Here is a 22,499-nt window from a genome sequence, read left to right as displayed (position 1 = left end):
CTTCCCGATTCTTACACATAAAAACGTCTACATAATTCGCATGGTAAAACTCCTAGAAAAAAAAAAGTAGTTACAAAACAGATATATTGAGAACAGATGGTGACGGGCGTCATCTTTCTATTTCCTCATTCGTTGACTTATATGGACTTGTACGCATAGCTTAGTAATAATGCTATGTATATATACAGTCTATTTATACCATCAATGAGTGAATAGCTGGAAAGATTACAAATTATCTTCAATTTCCCGCTGGTATTTACTGTCAAAAGGTTTACTGATTGCATGATAGCTCCTTCCTTACATTAATCAACTGTTGAGCTACACCTTTTAAGTTAAAAGATCTCAACGCTTCCGATTTCTTAAATAGTATGTGGTTTCTTTCTGATTTTATGGAGATGGCAGAGAATTCCAATGAATCAAGAAAGAAATACGTTTAAGCGAAGTTAATCATTGTAATTTGTTATATTTTGTTGATGCATTCAATGTGCTATTAGTCGATATGCTGGAGATTTTCTACGTTTAATTATTTTTTCGATTAGAAAGGTCAGGTTATTTCACTAATGCTCCGGTTTTGTAGATGTTATATCCAACAAAATTAGTAAATGACTTAATAATCTTGTCAATTTTTCTTTTTGTAATCCTTTTTAAGTTGATCGAAGAAATTAGTAATTTCAAAATTTTTGAATAGTGAATCTATTTTGCCTGAATTCAAACATGGCACTATTGACGACCCGATTTTGTCTTAAATGTATTGGACAAATACAGTGCTTGTAAAAGTTACTTACTTTACCAGGCTTTACGCCTTTATGAGAGAGAGAGAGAGAGAGAGAGAGAGAGAGAGAGAGAGAGCGAGGGAGAGAGAGAGAGAGAGAGAGAGATTTGTCATGTCGAATCAGGTGGTTACAACGCCGGCAAATATGGCGAATCAGAATAAGAAAAAAAATTCTGAAAATAAAGTTTCAGAATAGTGGTAAAATGAACCAATGAATGAATATAAACAAAGAGGATCTAGTGAATGTTACTTTTTGTGCCTCAGTCTGTTTCGAATATCGACATGTCATTCGGGACATATTTCCTCCTGTCTTCTGAAATTTTTTGTTAGAAATTCCTTTTGCATATGCTCGTGTTTGAAAATTTAATATGCATTACACCTAACATTTCTAAACAGTGTGATATAGAATCATTCTGGAAGTAAACGTATTCTTATTATTTTCAACGTATTGTGTTTTTTCCGTTATTTTCTAATACACCCCAAATAATTACTTATAAGAAAGTCTACAGGATCTATATTATAACACGTTTTAAAAAAGCATTCTAAATCAGATATATAACCAGATATATATATAGAGAGAGAGACAGCAGACAGTGTTCTGACGTCAAGATTATATTTCCTTATTCGTTGGCACACGTGGACTTACAGACCGTATATGAGAATACGTTGCCTTTGAATGCATAGTCTAATTATTAAATCAATGAGAATAGCTGTATTTTATCAGAGGCGAGCTTGCTGTACTAAGTTAATCATATCAAGGTAATTCGTTGTATTTTCACGAATAATACAAATAATTTGTTGGGGCGAATTATTGACCGTCTGTATGTTTAGAATTCTACATGTTTGCATGGCTATTTAGGTTCTTCTTTAAATTTGCTAAACTATTATATTTACACAATTTTGTGATTTACATTACAGCAAAATAGTTTTGTGGCTGTCCTTATAAATACCCATTATTTAATTTTACACGGGTTTTAAGGCTGCAGTTTTACGTTAGAAACATTTTGTGTGCTCCTTATCAAGTTTATAAATCAAAATTTTTATGACAAATTAATTTAGATATAGTATATTTATTAATACTGGCAGATAACACAGTAAGACTTCGATGTTTTGAAAAGTGTTAAGTTTTAGTATCCTAATCTCTAACTTCTTTCTTTTGGTTCTTATTTACACTTTTAAGACTCAATATTAATTTCTACAAAGATTGAACATAGTTCTTAAACCACAAGGTTTGAAAATGATGTGCACACACACACAGACACACATGCATACATGCATGCATACATATATATATATATATATATATATATATATATATATATATATATATATATATATATATATATATATATATATATATATATATATATATATATATATATATATATATTTATTTATTTATTTGTTTATAAAGGTGTTCAGATAGGCTGATATAAATAGAAAGTGTATTGGAAAACATTTTTAAAGTATTTTTACGGGACTTTCTTAATGTCTGATTAATTGTAAACTAGGGATGCTCGCAGACTTATTTTCGAGGTGGTTGGCAAACATGTAGTGGTCAGTTATTAGGCTTTATGGATGTAGAACAAAACATGTTTAGAACTGAATCCAGCCTCCCCCCCCCCCCGCCATGCCCCATATATGCGGGCGCGCATGTTGTACACGTACTTTCTTCTCTTTTTTTTATTACTGATATCACAAACATATTAACAGGCTTCTCTTTTTTATGCGTATCTTTAGTGGATATTGAATTGGTTTCAGTAACTCATCGTATCAATTATTCGTTGCAACACCAAATAATAGTATGTTAACCTTTAAGCAATGTGCGATTTGTATTTTTTTTTATAAAAGAGATATTTAAAAAAACAACAAAAAAAAAAACAAAAAAAAAACAATCAACAACAATGAGTTGGAATTAATAACTGGTCCATTGCACATTTCTTATATTGTTCCTTTCAAGCGGAGACGACGCTAGGGCTATTATGGTGGTGTTTGTATGTTTGTTGTGAAATGTATGATGCATGTGAGATGGGCACGAAATTGTCCATTTCTTCTTAATCTTCACATTTTCTGGCATGGTCTATGTATATAAACATCTCACACCCGATTAACACGTGAAGAAAAAAATTGGAGAGCATCGCGACGTTGTGTTAATTTGTACACGGATCGTAAATAAATAAATAAATAAATAAATAAACAAATAATAATAATAATAATAATAATATAAAGATTTCCCATCGACTTTGCGCGACCCTTGATTACATAATCAGGTCACCAGCATGCGCTGACGGTTATTAATATCCCCATAATGTATCCATTGTTCAGTGCGTATAAAATATAATGATTTATCATTTTCGGAGACCAGTCTATTTGATATACTTTCGAGTCATACCTTTTTGGTGCTTACATGCATGGAATTGAATGCCTAATTGGTCTGTAATGCCTGCAATCAGATATTTTATAACAAGGTGAATGTACACTATTTAAAAATTAAAATAACATGGACTGTCTTTTTATGAGTCAAAGAAAACAAGCCTTTGTTGGCGGGTAATTGACAGCATTTACATGCGTTCGGATGATCCTCTATTTTCACAATAGGTGCTTAAATATAACGCGCTTCGTCTGTAATAAAATTGACTGACCAGGGACTTAGCTAGCTGTGTGTTCTGCTAATGACTTTGAATGAACAGCGTAGACCTGTCGCCAAATTCCCCGCTCCCTCCACAAACAAAGAAGCAAATGTTCTCACACAGAGTCAGCTGGAAATTCTGACATTTGGTTCACGTCAGATCATTGACCAATCAAACGATTTTAGTTCAGAGTTTAAGCGCTATAATTTGTATGTAATCCCAGAGACTTGTTGGGGTCTACACTGTTTTCATTTGTCTGCACGCTATAGGCAGGCAATTGCACTTCGTCAGACCTTGATGGGAAATTAGCACGCGCACAGTTGACACTTAGTTGGTGACCTGTAGCTATCATTTTATTATACTTTATTGACTCAAAGAATTGTATTGGAAAATAAATTCCGAAGTCATACATTTGTGTGAGAGAAGTAGTGTCTCTGAAATATATAACCCAGGCTGGTTCAGAACACAAAATGGACAGCACCCACCCACCCCGGCCCAAAAAATGAAAACCCAGTCGGATGATTTAAAAAAAAATTCTGAACGTGTCCAACTTATCTTTTCAACTGATGCTTCACAGCAAACTGCTCCGGTGGTCTAAATGATTAGAGCGTCCGCCTCGGATGCGGGAGGTCGCGGGTTCGAACCTCGGCCGAGTTATACCAAAGACTTACGAAACTGTACTTGCACCTGCTTCGCTTGGCGCCGGGCAACAATAGGTTAGTGTTAGGACTGGTCGGCCTGGTGTCAGGATAATGTGAATCGGTGGGACATGATGCCACATTGCTGCGGCATGATTCCCCAGTACTAGATACCATTATAAACTGCCACACTACAGACGTCGTAGCAAAATGACTGAAATTATTTAAAGCTAGGTTTTAAAACACACACACACACACACACACACACACACACGCCAGACATCATTGCATTAACGCTCACGCTTTACACTTCTAAGGTCTCGAGACCGACCCCCGTTTCCGTAAAGTGTTGATAGTGGTTGCCCATCCCAATTCATTTTCTCGGATTTCCCGGTTCCATTAACCTCAAAGACCACATTTCGTCGTAACATGAACCGTCCAAAAGATTAAAAGAAGTTCCACAATGCCCAACACACAAGATATAAATAATACTTGGAAGTCGTATACAAATGCACTTATCTCAGAGTGTTGAAGATTTTGACAACACAGCTGATTTGATTGGTTTTATGGGTCTATCGGCTTTTTTAAAAAGCACATAACAGGTAATACATGACGGCCAGTATATCTGGTGGAGAAAAAATCAGGGAATCCCTTGGAAAAACCACCGACCGACATGAAACTAGTAGCAAGCTTTCTCAAACACCCACATTGACCGAACCGAGACTCGAACCCACACGGACAGAGGTGAGATGTCCGTGATCTGTAAAGGCGTGTACCTTAGAGCAGTTGAGAGGCCTGCTCATTGGTAGAGCATGGGACTTGCAATCCAAGGGTCGCGGGTTCGATAATCACCAAGGACAGCTCAAGACTGCCGCCTCAATATGTCATCGAAAAGGTTCTTAGCTCTCATTTCCTCGGCATGATAAAGCCAATGTTGCATTTAAAGTGCCGTTAAAACGAGAAGTAAAAAAAGACAAAAAAACTTGACAACACATTGAATACGTGCTTTGCTGCATACAATTTTTAATGGAAAAAAGAAACGAAAAGAAAGAGAACGTTCAAGAAATAGTTATATTATTCCAATTTAGTGAAATCGAGAAGTAGTATATTTCTCTAATTAGAAATTAATGATTTTAGACACGTAACACTTACTAGCAACATCACTAAGTAGGCTATCGCAGCTGTGTACTCCGTAACTGGAGCAAAATATCAACGCGGATATACGAAAAGACGGTCTTTTCTAAGTAGTGTTCACCGCGTATCAACCCATCAGTCCAGTTGAGTGTTGGACGACGTGAAACGTGCAGGTGTTTGCTGCCTTAGTAGTCACCATACACCGCTAAATCGGTGATGGAAATATGAATTGAATTAAGTTCAAGCGATAAGATTATATAACATTTATTTCCGGAAGCACTTTCTGAAATTATCTAAATTATTTATAAGTGTTTGGGATGAACTAGACATAAACATCGTAACAAAAAATTATTTGATTTTTTTTTTCAACTTTAATTTTGTGGGAGAAAAAATCCTAGCTCAGCAGCATTTTTTCTTTTTCAAATAGCACTTGTTTAAAGGTTTTAATGCTACTTTTTAACGTTTTCATAAAAAGATGACTCACCTCCATTTATAACAATTTTCAACTAAAAAAGGCTGGCTGACAATGTGACCAGCCACAGTGGCGTCGCTAGGGGGGTGCGGGGGGTGCGGACCGCACCGGGTGACACCATCTCAAAGGGTTGACACCAAAATGAAAAAGTGCAAATTTTACAGAGCACACACTGCTCGGTCTAGTCGGATTTCATAGTTAAATACATGACTAGCAGGCACAGCAGTGGCGTCGCTAGGGGGATGCGGGGGGTGCGGACTGCACCGGGTGACACCATCAGAGGGGGTGACACCAAAATGACATTACTAAGGATTCTGTATGGTCTGTTACGGAGGGAGGACCATGGGGTGACACCATGAGCTACCGCACTGGGTGACACCAACCCGAGTGACGCCACTGACCAGCCACCATTTTTATCTTTTTGAAAACAAACTAGACCATTACCATTTTCACAAAAAAAATCATCTATGATTGCTACTTTTTAATTTAAAAGCAGGCTCGTCGCCATTTTCAAAATCTATTATTGTTTTATTTATTGATCATATTTATATTTTTTTTATTATTTGTTTCGTCATCCTAGCTCAGTCATTTAAAGCCCTAGAAGTATTCTAGAGAGAAAATTCAAGCGAGTATTTTTCTATCCTACTAAATTTAAGTTACTTAAAAAAGTTACTTGAAACACCAAGAAGTCTTATTTAAATGGTATAAAACAACACATGAATCAGTAACTATTATTTGGTAACAAAAGTGAGATTAAAAGTCCAGAGTTTATAAATAATTTTATATATTATCTTTTTCTTTTTTTTAACAAATCCTCTTAGATCATAAAATTAACGAATTTGAATTGTTTACAGAGTCATTTCTTTCTGACATTTTGTACATCATACATTCAGAATTATACAATGTAACTGAATTTTTCTCTAATTTCTAAAAAAAAAACAAAAAAATTCCTTCTTATTAATGGTTCGTGGGTATGTGAGAAAGCTGCCAGTAGCTTCCCGTGAGTTGGTGGTTCTTACCGGGATTTTCCCGGGTTCTTCCGTAACTAGTTATACTAGCCTATCATGAGCTGAGAAATGGCATCTAACCTAAAACAACAACTAGTGGTTGCACTCTACAGTTTCGAACTTTTGACAGTGTTTGATTTTTAAAAAAGAATTTCATTGTATATCATAAGTACTGTTAAAATAACTGTTGATGTACTTATTGTGGTGTATTATTGATGGGTTTACTTTGGTTATAGATTGTCAAGCTTGGCCTTACTCCAGATGTCATCTCGCAAGAGACTTTTAGCTCCGCTTGGTCATTTCATGTCCTGCAGTTAAATTGAAAGAAATGATAACCCTCCCCAGCCGATAACTTTTTTTTTGAAATATTGTATTTTTCATTTATTTCGTTTTGGGAATTTCGTGTCGTCAACGCTGGCAAAATTCATTTCCCCTATTTTAATTACCGCTGAAGTTAGAACAACACGCCGGACCTGTTCAATTCATTTCTCGAGCACATGTTAGCAACCATTTCAATCAGCTGTCTGCTTTTGACAGAGCGTTGTTTCCCCAAAACACATATAGATAAATTATAGTTATAGTACGTGAAGGTAACTTAGTGGTCTGCCGACATTTCTCTCCATTGTGTTCACTGCAAATGCACACAACTTTGCCTGACACCAGTCTCGGTTTCAGACGTACATAACAACTGTACAGCGGAACAAATATAACTATATCTCCTTACAGTGTTATCTAGATTTAAATTAAGAGAGAAACAGCTGTAGAGTTATTCAGATATCTACTTGCATCAGATTAAAAATTATTACTATTTTTGTGCATGATAGTTTTCAAAATATTTACTTCATTACTTTTTTGAGGTAATATCCATGCGATTTTCGTAAAACCTCAAGTGCATTTTCCTCAGATATTTTTAAAAGAAGGAATTATGTTTTTCGTTATGTCCAAAAATTAAAATATCAAAACTTGGTATATTTTTGACTACGTATTTACACAATATAAATTTATCAGCAGTCTGATATTACTATAGTTGCCTTCTGACAGAAGTTTAATTACATGTATGTATGTCTGTATGTATGTATGTATGTATGTATGTATGTACACTGAACTTTAAGGATCATAATGTAAACATATTAACATCCACACACACATACACGTATATGTGTGTGTGTTATGATTTTTGCATTATGATCCTTAAAGTCCAGTGGCATACACGTATATTAGTTGTTGTCACCATATAAACAATACAAACAATCGACCAATCAACACACGTAGTACACAAGTACGTAGAAAAAGATTTCCCTATTGAACGGTTTATGTTAGTCGCTTAGATGAATATTTTACGGCAGACATCGTTGATATGCAAGTGTATGAACAACATGACTAGGGATACAAGTACATTTCGCAAGTGATTTATGTCTTCTTAAAATACACATGGGCTAAGAAATATTAAGTCAGAGATGGGACAGATATACGCGATGGTTTTATAGAAATCTTTAATAACTTAAAACCAGAATAGATACAGTTCGGTGAAGTGTGTGTGGGTGTGTTTGAATTTTTAACGTAGCTTTAACAATTTTTCTGTCATATCTGCAGTGTGGTAGTTTATATAGCACTGGGGCATAATGCCGCATACATGTAGCATTATGTCCCACCCACTCACATTATCCTGACACCAGTCCTAACACTAACCTCTTAATGCTGAGCGCCTTGCTAGGCAGCTGATAGTACCATTTTTATAGGTCTTTGGTATGACTCGGCCGAGGTTCGAACGCGCGACCTTCCGCATCCGAGGTGGACGCTATAACCAGTGGACCACCTGAGCTGTCCAGTTCGATGAAAAAACAATTTTTTTTTCTCGACAGTTAAGAAATTACTGGAGAAAGAAAACATCCAATATTTTCCAACTTACTCAGACGGAAAATCGTATGTAGTCGAAAGGTTTATTCGAATTAAATGTTTTGGTAAATCGAATGGACATAATTATGATTGCAACTGTTGCAAGTCATCAGAAAGTATATACTTAATAAAAACTTAACATTGAAAATTAAAAAGAAAATTATTTTAATAATAGGTGTGAAATAAATAGTTTTGATATTGCATAAATTCTGAGAAATTGTTATTCAGAAAACGTAGAAAAAATTATGATAAGCCAGTGTTGACAATTAAAAAGGACAGAAAAAATAATCGTGAAATAAACAGTATGTATGTTACATAATATATATATATATATATATATATATATATATATATATATATATATATATATATATATATATATATATATATATATATATATATATCCCCCTCCCCCGGTACAGGTAGTGACAAAAATTATGCAAAACAATTTATTGACAAAAATAGTTGATTAATAGATGGTATCTTTACTACATAGCAGAGTTTCAAATCAGAAAACGTCAGTTATTATTATCAGTTATTATTAACACCATTTTGTCAAGGGGTCCCGGGGGGCGGAGTGGTCTAAAGTGCTCACCATTATGCGACATGATGCCCCAGTGCTATATAAACTACCACACTGCGCTCACCATTACCGATCACTGCCATCTCACGTACGTCCGCATGGGTTCGAGGATCGGACTCAGCCAGTGTGGTTATGTGAAAAAGCTCGCCAGTAGCTTCTCATGGACGGGTGGGTGTTTTTTACCGTTGGTTTCCCGAGTTCTTCCTCCACAAATTATACTGGCAGCTATTATACCCTATCTTGCTCTTAAAAATTGCACCACAACCCCCCCCCCCAACATTTTTTTTGCCAGCGTCCGAAGGATTAAAACTTAATGAACTTATTCGTAAAAGCAAGCAAAATCAAAAGGACCGCGATTTCTTTTAGAAACAGAATGAATGAATACAGGTTTAATGGAAGAAGGAACCAGAATCCATACCTATTTATTTTATATAATGGCGTTGAACGACTTGGGTAATATTTTAATTGTGCAGTATCAATATAATCGTAATTCACTAGATTTTTATTTATTTATACAACTGGAAATATTAACATAACGAAGATACATTAAATGGATGAATGTTACGGAAGTGATGTTTGTTATATTACACAGAAAATTTGGTCGAGAAATAAAGAGTGGTTCGAAATGTGTTTTTATCGAGGAAACTGTTGAACGCTGCACATGAATAGATGTAGACCTTACGGAGCTGATTTCTTTCTTGATTTACCGGATTGGGTTAAAGTTAAAAAGATTGTATTGACGTTAAAAATTGAGCTGATAACAAATGGATTTTGGATGCGATTGAATTGGTTACACACATACACACATAAATAGGACAAACGACTTCTAGAAAAATACATTAGTTTAGTAAATGCCATATTAAGATTCAGCAATTTAATAATCTTGAAGCTGAATATGAAATCTGCGTAAATGTGTATGAAAGAGTTGATCACAGAAGATGAACAAGTTCGAGGCCAAGAATGAGTTAAAGTTCACAAAAATGTTCGTAAGACCATTGTTTGTGAAGAAAGAGAGATACACACATAGTATTTTTATGAACTTTTATGTAATAAAGTTCCTAGTACAGAAGGTATATTTCATTAAGAAGTTATGTATGCATGTACATATACATATGTGTGTATATATATATATATATATATATATATATATATATATATATATATATATATATATATATATATATATATAAAGTTTAAAGATTATCTAAACAAACTTAAGTTCATTTCATGATATTTTTATTTCGAAAGGATAACTTTTCCGATAAATAAATGCTAGTTTATACCTAATGAATAATGAACAGATGCAACAGATAAACGTATTCCATCAGGATGCTATCTGCATATTCAGTCGTGTGTAGGTGCATATGATCCAATACTCTACAGAGAATACTGTATAGCAAAATGTTATGAAAAATAAATGAAACTTATTGAAATCGAAAACTGTGTATGAAATATTAAGTCCTAAATTTAAAAAAAAAAATCACAACTACCTAAATCGTAAATATAGAGGACTAGCAAACAACGGTGTTAATTAAACATATACAAATCCGCAATATATAACTCTGTTTACCAATAATCTATATGGATGATTCACACCTATTTATAAAGAGACTGAACAAGAAGTCGTTATTATACCTATCAATAATTACAGATATATATAATTTCCAAACATTTTGTGGTTGATAAGTTAAAAAGGATCGAAATCAAAGTTTTGTAAAAGGATGACTTCTATAGTCAGATAGTTTTTATGTTATAGGCCAAACCATATAGCCACATAAAGCCAGTGTTAATGACGTTCAAATCATAGAAACAAAGAATATTGTTGGAGCGATGCAAGCGTTTCAGGTAAACAAATTATTATATATCTTTTTTTTATAAGTTTAAAGAACAAACTACTACTAGAGTTGAAAGTCTTAGCAACATTTTATCATGATCTGCATGTCTTGGAAAGATCATGCAATTGTCGGAGAAATTCTGAAAGTAAATAAATACAGGCGTACCAGAGTATTTGCATGACCCTTTTCAAAATTATCCTATAGTACCAGGGAGACTAATTCCAAATTAGCTTAATGTATCACCATTACATACAAATTTGATAGATAAGCTCAATACAAAACGTTCAGTATATAAATGAATGTGGACGTTAAAACCCAAAGCGAAATGCTATCCATTATCCTAATTTGAGATTAAAATTGTTAAGTTAAGATTAAAATTGTTTTAAGATACCTCGAATACAAGCAACGACTTTCAAAGAGATTGCTTTAAATTAATGAATAATGCTGTGAGTAAACATATACAAAATCTTAATAAGTAAACTAAAATAAGAATATGTACCAAGGAAGAAAAATGCTATTGAAGTTACGGTATTAGTAAGTAACGAAAACTTAAAAATAAAACTAAGGCAAACATTCTGTTGTGAGTTATCTACAAAGGCGAGCGCCTTAGACCATTCGACCATCTAATATAATAATAAATTTACGAACAGCAGTCAGATACAATGGAAAGTGCTCTGTTTCAGAAATATCGGCGGTATTCTAAACTTCTTGCCGTATACGTTAAATTGAACAGCTTTAGTACACGAGTTATGCGCATTTGAATCTCCTGATCTGATCTTTCTTAGATTATTAGTAATACTGCCTTGCTCTACATTTGTCCTCAATGAAACTGGTAATCAGGAATCTTTAAATCTTACGAATATAATGCAATCATCTAATGTACACTATCATCACTGTGGTTGTTATATATGGGCGGGACGTAAACAAACAGGTCAGACGTCATGTGATGGATTCATGGAAGTTCTTGCATTTTAAGCGTATCCAGGGCATAATTTTAACAATCCCGCTTGTGGGAAAGGGGCAGACGGCTGCCTTAACCCCTGCCTCCGTCTTCGTCACTGATTATCGTACGAAATATTTTTGGATCTCTAAAAGGGCTCTTATATTGTTTGGCACCGAATTATTGGCATCTCTTTCAACTTTCATATCGAACGCATGGAGTTCACTACTAATTACAATCGGGGCCCCGAGTGGCCAAGTGGTCCAAAGCGCTCACCGTTACGGGTCATTACCATCTCACCTCTGTCTGCATGGGTTCGAGTCTCGGGCTTGGCTAACGTGGGTACGTGAGAAAGCCTGCCAGTAGCTTCTCGTGGGCCGGTGGTTCTTCCCGGGGGTTTTCCAGGGTTCTACCTCCATCAGTTATACTGGCCGTCATGTATAGCCTATCTTGTGCTGAAAAATGGAGTTAAACATTACAACAACAACAATTTCCAATCAATACGTTAGGTCCTAATCTAGACGTGACCACCTGTACACGCTGTGCGGGTTTTATACTGATTTGATTGTACGTAATACAATGGCGAGTTGGATTTAAAAAAAATGAACTCTTTGTGTGGTGCTGTTTCTTGTCTGTAAGGATTTATATATTTTCTTTATGTCGCCATTTAATTAGTACATTTCTTTAGAGCTTATTTTCTCAGTTGTCCTTGTAAGTAAAATACAATTAATCCCATTGCAACACCGATAAACAAATATTCACAAGTCATTAGTTTATAAGAACTTGTTAAAATCAATTGTTAGCTAGTATAAGTGTTGGAATTATTTACTCTTCCATAATATTACCCTCTTCAAGATAATATTATTTATTCTTTTGTGCTGTGATATTTTAATTTAGTTACTTTGTTTTCAAATTGTTTATGGATCATTTAAATAGAAGAAGATAGGCAAAGCTGGTGAAGTGGAATTCGATAACCATCTATGATAACACTGATTAATGTAATGTAAATTTTAATGCACATGACGTTGAAATAAAAATTGACGAGGGATTTTAAATTCCTGTTCAAAGACCATTAAATATAGTTTAAGAATGTAAATAGTATATTATACATGGTTTAGATATAGATGATGATCAGTATAAATAAATAAGGCAACTTGTACCAGTGCGTTAGATAAATTTTGAAGTACTGTGGATAAATTATACAAATATAGCTTTAAAAAAGTAATGTCAACTAATTGGTTTAGCTAGCAAACAAAGCAGCAGCTGCAATCCCTGATAGTATTGGCAGTGTAATAAGCTGACACTGAACATCAGTAGACAAATTATTTCTCTTACATCTAAGTATGTTATTTATCTTCTTGTCGCAGTAATTGGTTTGTTGTTTGCAACTATTCTCAAGTGTAAAGAAACAAGAAGAAAAGGGTCAGAAAGAGAGTGTGCTAGTACTTTATTTTTAAAAAGTTAATTCGTTTAGATTATGTGTTAATTGTCAGACTTAAGCAAGTTTTCTTATTCTTTTCCTGAACCATGGTACATACCACCGGAAATAAATAAGCGATTAACCGGTAATACCAAGTACCTTTAATTTTAGCCATATCCTTGCTGAAAATAAAATTTTAATAATTTTGTACAGTGTTTTATACGGTGGAGATAGACTGTGTTTTAGATTTTTGTTTTTTTACTGGAGAACATATTATATACGACCAATTACTTTAGGTTCAGTCTAGATATTCATTGATACGTTCGTTTGTTGTTATCTTGTAAAAATAAAATAAGTCCAACCTATTTGTTCATCTGATGTTGTGTGAGAATTATAAGGCTCAGAACTGTATCTTATCCACCATCCTGTATTCCACAGTTTGTCTTCTTCATATTTTCGATGTCAACTTACCTCATCAGCAATCATGTCATTCTTTATTTTGTAATAGGTAATAAGTCCATTTAAACAGTTAAATTCTTCCTTTTTAGCTATTCCAATAATGATGAGGAGAAGTAATAATGTTGTTGCAGATTGTTTTTAATTGTTTTAGATCTGTAATGTTGTTTGCTGGAATCAAATATTCATTATCAGATAACGGTGTCTTACATTCCTACAACAGTTTTTGATATTCTGAAATAAGAAGCAAAACCTGTAAATCCATTTGACTAACTCTGGTATATTTTGGTCCGATATATGCCAGTAAGGTATTCCGCGCCCTAATCTTGCCATCCGTACTGCCGGATTTAATTGATTTTGCCAAATTTTAAGGAATAGTAATCGAATATACCTAATGGTTTGTATGACAAAATTGCTATGTTGTATATAGGTATCTTTATCTTCTCAAATTCATTTCCTTTTCCATAATCAAATGATGCGTAAAAGAAAGTTGCCGGGCAGACCTATGGTACGCTACTTGCTGTTTAAAAAAATCTGAATTCCATTTAGTTGAAACAAATATTTAATTGATAAATTCTATCTTTATAATAAATAAATTTGGAATGTTCCCACCTCAGCACCCAAAGTCTTTCCCCCTATGGATATTATATAGGAAAGAAACTACTTACCACCCACCCACAGGGTGAAGCCTCATTTCCTTTGCAGATCTTTTTCCTACCCGATAGTAATTGTTCTAATTTCGAATTTTTGTATTGCTAGTTGTACTTGGCTCTGTATGCAAACCATACAAGGGATCAACACCCGTCTGGATGATCTGAACTGCTTCATTTTGTGGCTCATTTTGACATTTTGTTTGTTTGTTTGTGGAAGGACTATGTGAAATGAAAGGATAGAAATTTCAGAGACTAATCATACAACATTGTGTTTAAACGTACTGCGTAATGTTTTTGTATACATTCCAATGCTACCAGAGTTAGACAAGAAGACGGCACTCAATAATACATGCAAAATATTTTAGGGATACAGAATTTGGATTCGTCCACCTTTCTTAACAAATTTTATGATTATACCGATTTAGCTATTTCGTTCAGTTGCTTTGTTATAATTTCTAGTCTACATGAGGAATGATTTTCACTTCCTGGATGTGCATTATATATAATGCTGTGCTGATCTGATTTGCCAACTGTTTTCTTGTACCTTTTATTAAAACTGGTATCGAGCAACTTTAAATAAAAAAAAAATGGCATGGTGAGCAAAGCATTTTCTCAACCATTAAATAAAAAATTCAAAACAGTTGACGGTTATTTGATTAGCTTATGCTGACAAAATTTTAAATATTGGAGGCGATGCATTTATTTTTCTTCTTTAAACATTTCCAAAAGTATAATGTTCATACTTTGACTTAACCTTTTTTACTCAACCTTTTTTCACGAAGGAAGAGATATTGGAGAGCCAGCGTGTTTTTTAATATAAAAAAAAATAAATGAAAACCGTTTTGAGATGTTTGGCTGAGCGAGGACGGTTAACCAATTTTTGCAAACAATAATTTTTGGGGGAGGATCATATGTTGGTTGCGCGTTTTTTTTTTTTCAAAACCAGTTTCAAATGCTTAAGAAGGTTCGAAGTGCATTGCTGATTGATGATTCTCGTTTCATATTTACTTCCTTATATCTGTCTTGTTTTTACAAAGAAAGGAAATATAAGATACTTCATTTACCGTATGAGTGTAACGGTAGGAAAATTGGTGTGTCAGAACAGGTACAGACAAAAATAGAGAAATTAGGCTATTTTTGACGCATTTATGGTAGTTTACAAGGTGGATTTAAACAGGAACGAAATATATATTTTGAACTAATTTTGGAGAAGATACATTATTGGTGCAGTTTTCAAGAAATTAAAACTGAGTTTATAATTTCTCACTGATTAGATTTTCATCTCGAAAGAGATGTAAGACACTTTAGTCCAGTATCTTGCAATTAGACTGATAGCCAAATCCATCCGATACCAAATTTTCATGCCATCTTTAAAGTGAACAAGAATCTACAACCATTTCCGACAGTGCTAGCATAATCATCGTAATCATGAAGACCATCTCCTTAAATTCAGAACGTACAGGAATGCTAAAGACCATTTCGATAACACCAGTGTGACTTCCTTTGATATCTACCCCGAAACCTACCATCTACTCATGACCCCGTTCAAGAACATGGCAGTTCAGAAATTCTGAACAAAGTCGGGGGGTGTTCAATCCATGAAATAGACAATTATACTTTGAAAGAGGAAACGGATTTCCGAAACTGTTTTTGAGTAGTTATGGAAACAATAAATTTTCTATGGGTGAAACTTAATTTGTTTACAATTTGAAAATTTGTGTTTTTACTTTTTGTGATTTTCCTCCATGCTGCTCTATCTCAGCAACACGTACGTTCGATGATGGTGTTCCAACTCAAAAACATGTTCGTACGATAATGGTGTTCCAATTCAACACGCACGTATGATGCTATAGAATGACTTAAAACGACAATTTGCCGAGTTAAATACAATTGTTGTTATAAATGATTTTTAAGATTCGTGTGTAGTTTTAAGAACATCAGACATCTGATGGACGGGTTCACGGTTCAGCCAGTAGAAGAGCATTTGAAACATCAGAATACATAAATCAACTATATTACGCCCGCCCACCTGTGTACGTACGCTTGACGCCCCCCCCCCCCCCCCGGCCAATTCTGTAGAACGGCCTATATGTAATCCACGCAGAACTGATCAAGGATTAATTATTAACGTGTTTAATAAAACAGATATTCCACCGACGTTGACTGTCTGGCTGCATCAAAGAAATAAGCTGCGTAGCTTTAAAAAGTTTGTCTAGTGGCCGCTAAAATTCAAACGCCGACTGAAGCACAGTCGAACAGGTTACGTATTATACAAATTATTATCGAGGTTTCACCACCACCCCGTTTCCTATGGGTACGTACATTAACAGTAGACCCCCCTCATACGCACGAGTACGCATTTGGCTTAACACCCTTCCCCCTTTCGTGCGTACGTACTAAATGGACGGCCCCTGGGTGGCTTTCATGCAGTAGATTTACATGTTAGCCCGTACAGTTTCATAACGAACTGCACGCACATAGGTTTTGTGATATGTTCAAATATATTCTTAGTTACCCCCTCCCCCTCCCATGCGTACGTACTAAATTGACGGCCCCTGAAGGTGCAAAATAGGTCCTATATTGGCGTCCTGTTTTTACACTTTTAATTGAAAATTTGCTGTAAAATGTTATTTCAGGTTGTGTTATAAATAAGAAGGTAACAGTGATCTTAACTGAAGATTTAAAATACTTTGGGTAAATTTTGTGTCGAATTTAATTTCATATATATATATATATATATATATATATATATATATATATATATATATATATATATATATATATATATATATATATGGGGTGTGTGTGTGTAGTTACAACAGAAATATAAATAAAGAAGAAATATATTTTAAAAAATCCATTTTACTAGTTCTGTTTGAGTTATAAACAGTTTTTAAAGCAGTAATAGAATGTTGCCAAAAAGTTATAGCTGAAAGTCTTTACGATGCTGCTCAATCGATCAAAACGATTGTTAAGTATTCTTTTTTTTAAATATAATATTAGATCTATCATTTTGTATTTTTTTAGTTGCCATGAGTTCACGTTATAATCCGTCACTATCACTACTCGTAACATGGAGCTGCGCTTCAGTTGAAATAAATGTTCCAGACTTCTCCATACAGATAGGACGCATTCAAATTAATCGATCACATTTGTCCATACGTGGGACGGCCCCGGCGGCCAAGTGGTTAGCGCGTCCTCCTCGATGTGGGAGGTCGCGGGTTCGTGTCAGGATAATGTGACAGGGTGGGACATCATGCTATATGTCTGCGGCATGATGTCCTAGTGTTAGACATCACTATAAGCTGCCCCACTGCGGACATTGTAGCGATATGAATGAAAAATTGTTGAAGCCACTCTAAATCACTCACTAATTCACTGTCCATACGTGCAGGACGCATTCAGATAAATCGATTACACTTGTCCATATGTACAGGACGCATTCAGATAAATCAACCACATCTGTTCATACGTACCTAACGCATTCAGCTTTAACTTTTTTATAATATGCATGCTGGTTGTGTAAGAGATAACGCCTCCCACATCCTTAATGTTTGAAAATATATTTAAGGTAGACAATAATGCTAAACGATGACATCAAAGAAACGTCAAATAACTTCATCAGAGATGATTTTTATCCAACCCTACTGCGTTCTGCTTACATAGCCACAGGCAAAAATAAAGGCTGGGCTATCCCGGTTACTAAAAATAATCCCTTACCGCGTCATCACATAAATCTCACATTCTGCATTGACGACACAATGCTTTTACACGTAACGGTGCAACGAAAACAAATTGTAAAAACAGTGAAAATCGGGACCTTTGTATGTGACCGAATATAAAGATTTTGTTTTATAGTGACATTTGGATTTAATAAGTTATGATCGACAGAAGAGAATTCATGTAACTGCTGAGTTTCCTGTTTTGCCGATGCCACAGCATATATGTAACCAGTGGCGTCACTAGGGTTGGTGTCACCCAGTGCGGTAACTCATGGTATCACACCCATGGACCTCCTTCCGTAACAAACCATACAGAATCCTTAGTAATGTTTTTTTGTACTAATGCTACTCTTAAATCGTAAGTCCTGTATATCACTACAGTAAATGTAATGGCAATAGTAGTAACATAAACAACTAGCAAAATTAAAATTACACTTTTAAATTACAATATCATACGCATGTTGGTGTCACTCCCTCTCATGGTGTCACCCGGTGCGGTCCGCACCCCCCTCATCCCCCTAGTGACGCCAGTGATTATGTAACATAGAGGTCAGAAGTGCCTTTTGATAAAATAATTTTTCAGCCGGCTTAGTCCAACCAAACCAAAATGTCGTTCGTCTCTGATGCACATTAATTTGTAGGCTTGCACGAGAAAGAAATGTGTGTGATGTGATGTGATGTGATTTTGATTTTTAACGTAGCTTTAACAATTTTTCAGTCATATTGCTACGATGTCTGCAGTGTGTCAGTTTATAGTGATGTCTAGCACTGGGGCATCATGCCGCAGACATGTAGCATGATGTCCCACCCAGTCACATTATCCTGACACCAGGCCGACCAGTCCTAACACTAACCCCTTAATGCTGAACGCCAAGCGAGGCAGCTGTATGTACCATTGTTGTAAGTCTTTGGTATGACTCGGCCAAGAATCGAACCCACGACCTCCCGCATCCGAGGCGGACGCTCTAACCATTAGACCACCGGGGCGGTCGAGAAAGAAATACATCACGACATAAAACATAATATGGTTCTGCGCTCTGATTAGAAAGACCGTAGAAAGTTATTGTTACCATTTCCCAACACAATGTACGACTCTTGTTTGACGTATAAGTGATTTTCTTTGCATCACATTGTCAGGGCCTGCCTTAGGCCGATTAGACCGATTTGGCCCAATTGGGCCACGCGCTCACAGGGGCCCCGCGCGTTAGTAATTTTTAAAAATATATATGTAGAGAGAAAGTAATTTTAAAACGATGGAAGAAAATTTTAAATTCAGTATCATATAAAACTTGTTTAACAGTTTATTTCGAAATGCCGTGCTCACAGGGGCCCGCGCGTAAATCCGGAGGGGCCCGCCAAAACGATCCAAATCGGGTTTCGCGTTTGCTAAGGCCGTTCTTGCATAATGGCGGGGTCATCGGTGTCGCACGAACACATTTAGAAATTCTGGGCATGTATGAATGCCAGGTATATGATATTTGTTCCTCGGCTACCCTAAAAAGGTTCCTCTTTTCATAATGGCCATACGGTGATTCCATAAAGTACACCTGTAATGTCCAGTGACACTCATTAAAGAGATGTACATAATTTGTTACTGTTTCAGGTCCATTTGAAATCCCAGTTTATAATGAATGGTGTTTGTGTGGTATGGCGGGGCTGGATAGATCTAAACAGACTGGACGGAGTTGGCTGTTTAGAGTTTGACGCAGAGAGAGCAGAGGTAAGAAAATAAAAATAAAAAACATTTCCAAGTATTTATCTCTTATTATCGAATACGCCTCATAAATCCAGGCATTGTCTCGAAAGATTTGTTTTCCTACAAAATCCAGTACCCCCACCAGAAAAAAATTTACTAAAATAAAACAATATTGCAGTGTGATCGCGCATATTTTGCCAAACATCCTTATATGTCGTCTGCAGTTGACGATGAAAATCCGCATTAAAAGGAAAATGAATAAGTAAATCAAGTTAAAAGTACAGTAACACTAATTTTTCTCAATCTCTACCCAAGGCTTGAATATTTTCTAGTACAGAGCTATTATGAAATTTAAACACTATTGGGTGGAAACATGCAATAAAAAAATGAAGGTTTAATACTGTAGTCTTATTTTAAGAGAAAAAATTCGCAATTTGGATATATCCATCCCAATATTTAGAACCATGCCGGAAAATCCGTGTATTGCGGAACAATCCTTACGTGTGGTCAGTCTAGTATTTAGGTTACTCTTTCTTCTGGTTGAGACGTTTTTAGTTTTTCTTCCGGTCACTGTTTGCTTGTTCTAAAACCACAGGCCTTTGAAATTATATAGCCTAATTCCATTAAGAAAATGTAAGATATATGAGAAAAAAAGGGGAGAAAAATTTCCCCATTGAGTAATAAGTACTTTTTAAAAAAAATATATCTGTAGGAAATATTTTCCCCCGTTTTATCTCGGATATTTTTATGTTTTCTAACCTCAAAGTACAACGATGCAAGTTCAAAGACCCGTGTCCGAAACAAAAATGCACCGTGGAAATGACTTGTCTGATACTGTGTTATGTGTCATAATTTAGGGAGCGGACATTTAATATTCATGGCAGAGGAGGACGAGGTTGCTACGGGTTAAGGAGTAGTAGGCAGCTCCGGAATTTTGTTTCGAGTCAAGATGTTTTTATTTTTTGTTGCCTTCACGTCAAGCTACTTTTAAAAGTAATGGAAGTGTTTTCTCTCATTGAAAAATCAGAGCAAAAATTATTTTTCAAGTTACTTGAGGACCGGGATTTAATAAAGATTCCCAGCTACCGTCTCAGCCCCCCCCCCCCAACAATTAAATGACCCGGCGCTTATTACATTGCAAGTTTTGCAGAGAAATACAAAATGTTTTCTCCTAGAGCTGGCCAAAGGCCCATGTCCTTTAATTAACTCTTAAACAGTTGATTTGCATTTGGGGACTCGTCCATGATTTTCACCACTCTGAGTGATTTACTTCATAAACATGCACTGAGGTGGAGAAAGCCTGAAGGAGTGATGCTTACTAAGGTGAGTTAACACAAATAACTAAACCCATAGGAAATTGGAATGTGGTTGCAAATGACCAAAATACATTTCTGTAAAGTGATTTGTCACAAATTTTATTAGTTCCAAGCTTTGGTTCAAAAATAAGTAAATACAAACCATCTATAAATGCAGCAGAAAGTCTGAATGTATTTGAAGGTAAATTTTCATATTGATAAACTGTAAGGTAAGGTTTTCCTGCAGAGGTTAGTCTTGTGATAGTATTATTATTATTATATTATTATTATTATTTTATTATTACTACACAAGCTGACATCTAAAAGATTGCTGTGTCTCTTGAGCCTACTTTACAAGAATGTTCACCCATTGAAATTGTAAATGCAGTATTTTTAAGTGTTTTTTTCATGATCAGTGGATATGCAAATAATGCTCTTCATGAACAGCACTATGACATCAGGGTCTAAGACCTGAAAAGAAAGACAGGTAGAAATAAATACATCACTCCCCTCACTATTATGCCCTTCATTGTAACACCATTCCTGTTAAAATGCTTGCATGTTCATGGATCCCATTTACTTACTAGTGGTAAAGTTATATGTAAAATGCACTTAATTATAATACAGCCTCATTATAAGGCATACTGTATGACTTGATGGACAGCATTATCTTTAGGGAATACTGTATGACTTAATGGACAGCATTATCATTAGGGAATACTATATGACTTAATGGACAGCATTATCATTAGGCAATACTGTATGACGTAATGGACAGCATTATCATTAGGGAATACTGTATGACTTAATGGACAACATTATCTTTAGGGAATACTGTATGACTTAATGGACAACATTATCATTAGGGAATACTGTATCAGACTAATTTAGCAATCTTTTTAGCAGTTTTGTTTGTCTTCATTACAATCCATTATAGAGAAACAGGTGTCATTAATGAATATTCCTCTCGTATATTATTGGTTCTTAGCCTTAAATAATATCAGATTCATACCACATAAAAAATGAGCTTAGAATTCTCCAGAGATTTTCATACTGTGTAGCAAATACTACAGAAAGACAGACAGACAGAGAAAAAATGTAATATGAATTGAATGATTAGAGGATGCACTGTTTTGAGGTTTAATATATGTTTTGAGGTTTAACATATGTTTTGAGGTTTAATATATGTTTTGAGGTTTAATATATGTTTTGAGGTTTAATATATGTTTTGAGGTTTAATATATGTTTTGAGATATAATATCTGCATATGTTTGTGCAAGTAGTTTTAAATACTTAACATCCAGTTGAGAAGATTAAAAAGATAAAAAATGAAGACAAGATTTCCCACTT

At 35.0% G+C, this 22,499-nt stretch overlaps 1 protein-coding gene across 1 annotated transcript in view; it reads left to right on the top strand.

The window, feature by feature from the left end:
• LOC149780476 (protein big brother-like) overlaps nt 1-22,499 on the top strand; it is a 126,945-nt gene that overhangs the window by 5,069 nt on the left and 99,377 nt on the right. Inside the window, exon 4 of the mRNA XM_089937437.1 lies at nt 19,762-19,878. Coding sequence (XP_089793563.1) covers nt 19,762-19,878 — 117 coding nt within the window. The remainder of the gene's footprint in view (nt 1-19,761; nt 19,879-22,499) is intronic.

Source organism: Sinohyriopsis cumingii, chromosome 16 (genome assembly GCF_028554795.1).
Source record: "Sinohyriopsis cumingii isolate HCF-2022 chromosome 16, ASM2855479v2, whole genome shotgun sequence".
In the NCBI taxonomy this organism is placed as follows: domain Eukaryota; kingdom Metazoa; phylum Mollusca; class Bivalvia; order Unionida; family Unionidae; genus Sinohyriopsis; species Sinohyriopsis cumingii.
The sequence above is the reverse complement of the archived record's forward strand: the minus strand, read 5'-3'. Positions and strand labels throughout refer to the sequence as shown.